General features: G+C 38.3%; 2 protein-coding genes across 5 annotated transcripts; one reads left to right on the top strand and one right to left on the bottom strand.

The window, feature by feature from the left end:
• The first annotated feature begins 768 nt into the window (after positions 1-768).
• Positions 769-3604, top strand: LOC108764895 (leucine-rich repeat-containing protein 28). 3 transcript variants are annotated; one of them, XM_018513300.1, is made up of 8 exons: positions 769-955; positions 1338-1697; positions 1775-1961; positions 2420-2575; positions 2714-2908; positions 2995-3246; positions 3312-3395; positions 3536-3604. In XM_018513300.1, the coding sequence occupies exons 2-7, from the start codon at positions 1349-1351 to the stop codon at positions 3376-3378; spliced, it is 1206 nt and encodes a 401-aa protein (XP_018368802.1). In that variant the 5' UTR covers positions 769-955; positions 1338-1348; the 3' UTR covers positions 3379-3395; positions 3536-3604. The 3 variants fall into 3 exon arrangements, with proteins under 3 accessions (XP_018368802.1, XP_018368801.1, XP_018368800.1); XM_018513299.1 differs by lacking the exon at positions 769-955 and adding an exon at positions 1053-1071; XM_018513298.1 differs by lacking the exon at positions 769-955 and having other exon boundaries at positions 1328-1697.
• Positions 3605-3814: 210 nt separating this feature from the next.
• LOC108764897 (ubiquitin-associated protein 1) lies at positions 3815-5589 on the bottom strand. Of its 2 annotated transcripts, XM_018513302.1 has the most exons (5): positions 5083-5589; positions 4662-4982; positions 4354-4578; positions 4232-4290; positions 3815-4111 (listed from the first exon to the last, which is right to left on the bottom strand). In XM_018513302.1, the coding sequence occupies exons 1-5, from the start codon at positions 5269-5271 to the stop codon at positions 3838-3840; spliced, it is 1068 nt and encodes a 355-aa protein (XP_018368804.1). In that variant the 5' UTR covers positions 5272-5589; the 3' UTR covers positions 3815-3837. The 2 variants fall into 2 exon arrangements, with proteins under 2 accessions (XP_018368804.1, XP_018368803.1); XM_018513301.1 differs by having other exon boundaries at positions 3815-4290.
• Between the last annotated feature and the right edge of the window lie 265 nt (positions 5590-5854).

The following is a 5854-nucleotide window of genomic DNA, read 5'->3' as shown; positions in this document are numbered from 1 at the left end:
TTGACCTACGACAACGACTTACGACTACGACTCAGTTGCTACTATCTTTGTGCGCGGACCCTTACGCTAACTATTTCTTCTTGTAATTTGAAAACTAAGCTTCGGATAAAATTTTCGTAGAGGAAAAATCGTCTCAGAATACGGCCAAGGACAAAAGGTTATTTTGAATCACCCTGTATAGTCACTTCCGTCCGCTTGCTTAGAACCAAACTTTGGCTGCGTTCAGCAAACTCAACAGTTGAATGAGCGCTCGCTGTTATTGGTGTATTCTTTTAAATCGTCTAACCAGATTTTAGATCTAGAAGAATACATCAATAGCAGCGAGCGCTTACTCAACTGTTAAGTCTGCTGAACGTAGCCATTGGCTGTGTTCAGCAGAAAAAGCAGCTTTGCAACTGTTGTAAAAGTCTTGAATATGATTGGTTTATACATTTAGATCCAATGAGGAACTAAGAGCAAGACTAATCATATTGAAGAATTTTTGCAAAGCTGCTTTCTCTGCTGAACGCAGCCAATGGCTTTCACTCAATGGGATTCACACTGCATCCGATTTGTGTCGTACCACGCTCTGCAACCAATCAGAAAACAGGATTCCGATGATACGAAGCAATATCCATCGGAATCCTGTTTTCTGATTGGTTGCAGAGCGCCGTACGACGCACGTCGGATGCAGTGTAAATCCAGCATGAGAGTCACGAAAATTTGCTCAGGCTCGACGGTCTTTAATAGTATCTCATCGATGGTTATGATAACAAACGCTTACCGTATCAGCTGATCACCATATCAGTAGCAATCAGTAGTATGTCACTGACTGTGCGTATAACGTGTGTAGGAGATTGATTAGGATTGACATATATAAAACAGATATGACAAAAGACCGAAGAAAGTAAAGGATAAAGCGAAATTAAAAAATGCATCCGTACTGGATTTTCTGCCGCAGGAGAGACACGAGAAAGTATATACTCTTATACTACTACAGTCGCTTCGTTTGTTTAACGCGTCAGATGAATTAAGATAATTAACATTGTTACTCTCTCCGCAGTCCCAACTAACAATAACGGTTTGTCATGGGTGAGCAAAACGTCAGACTAATTTGCTCCCTTTCCAGTACGACGATCATGCGCCCCTGTAAAACTTATTTTGCCCATCGCGAACGTTTATTTTAATATAGCTGATGTAGCGAGCAGACAGAGTTATTTTGGGCCTGCGTCCATTGCTGATGTCTAGTCTCAGATTCACTGACCGATTCCCATCTATCTCGATATTAAAAGTTACTCCCTGGCTCCAGTGCCTCTCGGGGCACTCTAATTAATTTTACGTTTCAAACATGGATCCAGATCCTGTAGAGATGGCGAACGAAGTCAAAAACAAAGTTATACTACACTGGAACTGTCGGGGTCTCATGGAGTTTCCGGAGGTAATAAGACTGCACGGCAGTCACATTCAGGAGATATATCTGAAGTGGAACAAGCTGACCACTCTACCACCATGGATCACAGAGCTGTTCAACGTGACCAACTTGTACATGTATGGCAATCGGATTGAACAGTTGCCTGTAGAACTTGGCGGAATGAGTCAGTTGACGGTGCTGGATTTAAGTGCCAACAGATTAGACCTGATATCTGCCTGCATTGGCAATCTAAGCAATCTGAAATCTTTATTCTTGAATGACAATTTTATAGAGAGATTACCAGTTGGTAAGTTCAAGACTATTAGATTGTTGTGCGCAAAGAGGAAAAAGATTTATTGATTCACATGAACGAAACAAAAACAGAATTGAGCCAACTGAATAATCTGGAAATACTGTCTGTCTCGGGTAATCAGATTGTTGCACTGCCGGAGTGGACAGGTTCTCTTCCAAAACTTCGAGAGCTATATGTGGATAACAATCACCTGAGGGAATTACCTAACAGATTGACCATAGCTCCTGAGCTTACTATGATCTCCGTGTGTTCAAACAGGTTGCTACTTCGATTAATATTTTGCGAATAAATATTCTGATTATTAAATCAAATTACAAAAAGTCTGATATTTTCATAGTCTGTTTCTAATTTTAAAATCATCTTCAATATAGTCTTAAAATGTCGTAAACCAATTACAGCCGGTATTCATAGTCGAGATTGTTATGTTTAAGATTGTCTTAAATACAGTCTTAAAGTATCATGAATCAATCAGAGAGCTGTATTAGCATCTTAAGACATTGCACTCCTTGCCCTGATGAAGTGAACAGGAACATTCACGAAATGTTGGTATTAACAATGAATCACGACACGGCGATAATTCGCAAACCTTTTGACATATTTTAAGACTACTTAAGACGCTCTTAAAATAACAACGGATTATGAATATAAGTCTAAACTTCACACAGATTAATCGAGCTACAATTTCGAGTTTTGTATTCCAACAAATATTTTTGCAGGTTGAAATATTTGCCACTGAATGGATTTCTATCGGCTCCCTGTATACGATTCGATGCAAACGAATACTTAAATTATGTGTCGTATCCGCTTCTATTTCAATTACTTTCGCAACTACGCACGACGGTTGTTCGCGATAGAGAATATTTGGCATTTGGGTAAGCACGTTAGAATGTCAAATGGGAATAAATTAAGCGTGAATAAAAACTAAATCTTGATAATGTTGTTATTTTACTTTTGAAGTCTGTATATAAAGTAAATTTACAATCTATGCATATATGTATATATAATCACAGATGTTTTAAGACGCATTACGACACAAATGTGCTAAACACAAATATAAAATTGTACATAAAAATGAAGAAACTGCATGAAATAGATGCCGATGTTATAATTGAATTACCACGGCAAATGCTAAAAATTCACGAGGTTCACGAAAACGTGACTTGTTCCCTGTGGGAATTAGCACTAAGGAAAGTTTATACCGAAAGGTAATTGAGGAACCTTATAAACAGGAAACTCGTTATCGTCTTTTGCAAAAGTACAAGTATCTCGCAGATTAACGTAAACATTTCAGATATAAGCACACGCTTGACGTTTCCGTTTCTCCCGCAAACGTAACAATACTCTACAAACCACTTAAGAATACTAAACTGGACTTCACACTGTCTACGAGTTATAGTTTGTACAATTTATTAACAAACGGACCTACTGGTATTTGTGTAAATTCTCAATGCCAGCAACCGATATTTACAGAAGCTTGGATTATTATCGGTATCAACCGCTATGCGGAATCCATGATAACGATCGTTTTATGTTGTAGTAGAAGGTAACATACAAAATAATCATGTAGTACCTGAGTATATCAGTTAGTGAATTTTTTTTAATTTGCAGTTGCGCCACTGCATTCGCTGCACACTCAAGTACGACTATTAATCTTCATTGGCACTTCATCAATTGATGAATCCTCCTAATTAGGTATCTAATTAATCCACTTCTGTATACAAAGTGTTGGAAAAATAAAGAATTCTTTCGCGCTTAACTGAAATCTTTTTGTGTGTCTCAATAAGTTTTTAAATTAAATCTCTAACTTATTGTAATTGTAATTTATTTCGCAGCATTGCGGCTACCAAGAGGGATTCTTCAATAATGCCCAGTAGGAATTCCAGTTCCATGACAACGATGAATTAAATGAAATTATTACATAATGTCATATTCAATGTAACTTCCTTGAGGTATTCAAGACTAGTCTCACTGATAACATTATCTTCCTTTTTATTAAAATATACGTTTGTGTTGACTCGATGTATCTTCCATGTATTATATAAAAATTCCGATTCGTTATGTTTTTTCGCACTAACATCGAGTCGTAACAAAAAATATTCTACATTTTTTCCTGGATGGCGAGTCAATTGTCTACTTAAGCAATCAGAAGATCTAACGCCTTGTCACGATCAAAGTTACACTTTACTAATGCCGTGGAAACTTCGTCTTCGGGAAATCCTAGATCCTTCAACGTGCATAAATTCTCGTAATAAATCTTCGCCTTGGATTGATCGTGCTGCGCGAGCGTCACCGCTGTCTCGGCATAGCCACTCGGGACGCCAGTCTCTTCTAAGGATTGGACGGCTAATAGATACTCCACGATCTTCTTCTCGTGCACTCTACCTAGTTCCAGTACTGCACGTGCCGCTCTGCATTTGGGAAATCCCATGTCATTCAATTGCATGATCAACTTTAGATCATCCTCCGTCATGCCCGATAACAAGTCTGCTAGCGGTTTTGCATGATTCGATGACATTGAGTTATCGTACCTTGGGACTACATGCGTGTCGCTGTCCGGACTCTCCAAATCGGGCCATGGCTTCCAATTCTGTCGCAAGGAAGGATTAATAGAATCAATTGTATTTATGCTATAGAGAAAAAAATGTATTACCTCCATAACAGGCCGTTCTAATTCCTTTTGAAGTTCCTGCATTATTGTCGAAACGCTACGGTGATTTTCGATGCTATGTGTATCTTTGTCGGCTTCGTCATCCATTTGACTCTCCGTATCGGCTTCTTCCTCCTTGCAAATCTCAGATGTATCATCAATCGTTAATTCATTTATAATGTCTTCCAATTTTCCTGCAGGTACCCATTGCGACCGAGGTTGTAAAACCTACATTTAAGATATTAAACGTTACAACAAGAATCATCTGCAATGCTTTTCAAGAGTTTTAGAGAATAAAACATTTTATTAACCTGCGCTAATTCTTCCATGTCGTTGATAGTTTTTAATTCCATATTATCGAAGGGACTGCTCGTATCATTATCGAAGTCGGCAAAGTCCAAACCCCCATTGATTTTTACATGATCTTGAAAGTCGTTTGCTGGAGGTGACAGCGGCTGTGGCGTGAGTATTGTCGTTTCTGGAGCGGGTGGCGCATTGATAGGTAGTTGCTTCACGCAATCCAATGGTGGAGGCGATGGAGGAGTCTCCTCTCTCTCCTTCTTCTTCTTCTCTTTCAGCCGAGCTTGACGTGCCTTGCTGTAGGCCTGTCTAGCCTTGCGCCATTCACACATCTGATTACAAATTAATTAATTAATGATAATTACCAAATCACGAAATTATTGGCACACATTACATTGAACATTAAGATAGCTAAACAATTATGCCTCCTACCTTTTCAAGTACCGATTTTTCCAAGCTGAAATCGTACGTTAACTTCGATACATCCGGCAATCGATTATTATATGCGACGGGTAGGCCAATCTTCCTCGGTGGTTTGTAGGCTTCTGCGATCTTGACATGAACCCCGTCCATGTAAGACGCCACCAAGTCACATTGCGCTGACACGGACGATCGAGCCATTGATTCCTATACGAAGGAAAACGCCACGAAATAACGCGCGACTTGCAACGGAGTTCGTCGCCTTAATCGCCGATGCACGGAGCATAACCTATTTTCCGTTGTAATAAATATCATTTAATCGCTCGTGTCATATGCCACCAATACATCTCGCGCATATATGTGATTGCGGTTTAATTAAATGTTAAATTCTCTCTCTTTTTTCCTCGCTTTTTTGTAGCTTGAAAATCTGAAGTATCCCTTTAATGGTCGAAATGATGAAAAAACACTTCTCCATTTGACACTTGACAGATTAAATTCTCTTTTCGTCCGTCCGCGTCGTCATTGCGAGAATATCGATTGTCAAACGCTAGCAAGATTTTAGATATCGATATTCGATACTCTCAACTGTTAATACTGTTCGACTTGAATTTGTATATCTGATTTAATTTTATATCTTATATATTATTTTTATTTTCTGTAATATTTTTCAATTTTATGTTTGATATGAAAAAAAGTATAAAAAAGTCAAATAAATTTTTTTTAAATAAAAGAGTATTTAAAAAATAGGTAGCTGTAGATAATTTTCATGAATAAAACTATTCGA

The sequence above is a fragment of the Trachymyrmex cornetzi genome, unplaced genomic scaffold (assembly GCF_001594075.2).
Source record: "Trachymyrmex cornetzi isolate Tcor2-1 unplaced genomic scaffold, Tcor1.1 scaffold461, whole genome shotgun sequence".
Lineage (NCBI taxonomy): Eukaryota > Metazoa > Arthropoda > Insecta > Hymenoptera > Formicidae > Trachymyrmex > Trachymyrmex cornetzi.
The sequence above is the reverse complement of the archived record's forward strand: the minus strand, read 5'-3'. Positions and strand labels throughout refer to the sequence as shown.

Coding starts and splice junctions, on each gene's coding strand:
- LOC108764895 (XM_018513298.1), top strand. CDS start 1,328: ATGGATCCAGATCCTGTAGAGATGGCGAACGAAGTCAAAAACAAAGTT. Junction 2,576..2,713: donor AGAGAATATTTGGCATTTGG/GTAAGCACGTTA, acceptor ATATAATCACAG/ATGTTTTAAGACGCATTACG. Junction 2,909..2,994: donor AGGAAAGTTTATACCGAAAG/GTAATTGAGGAA, acceptor TAAACATTTCAG/ATATAAGCACACGCTTGACG.
- LOC108764897 (XM_018513301.1), bottom strand. CDS start 5,271: ATGGCTCGATCGTCCGTGTCAGCGCAATGTGACTTGGTGGCGTCTTAC. Junction 4,983..5,082: donor AAAAATCGGTACTTGAAAAG/GTAGGAGGCATA, acceptor ATTTGTAATCAG/ATGTGTGAATGGCGCAAGGC. Junction 4,291..4,353: donor TAGAACGGCCTGTTATGGAG/GTAATACATTTT, acceptor TCCTTGCGACAG/AATTGGAAGCCATGGCCCGA.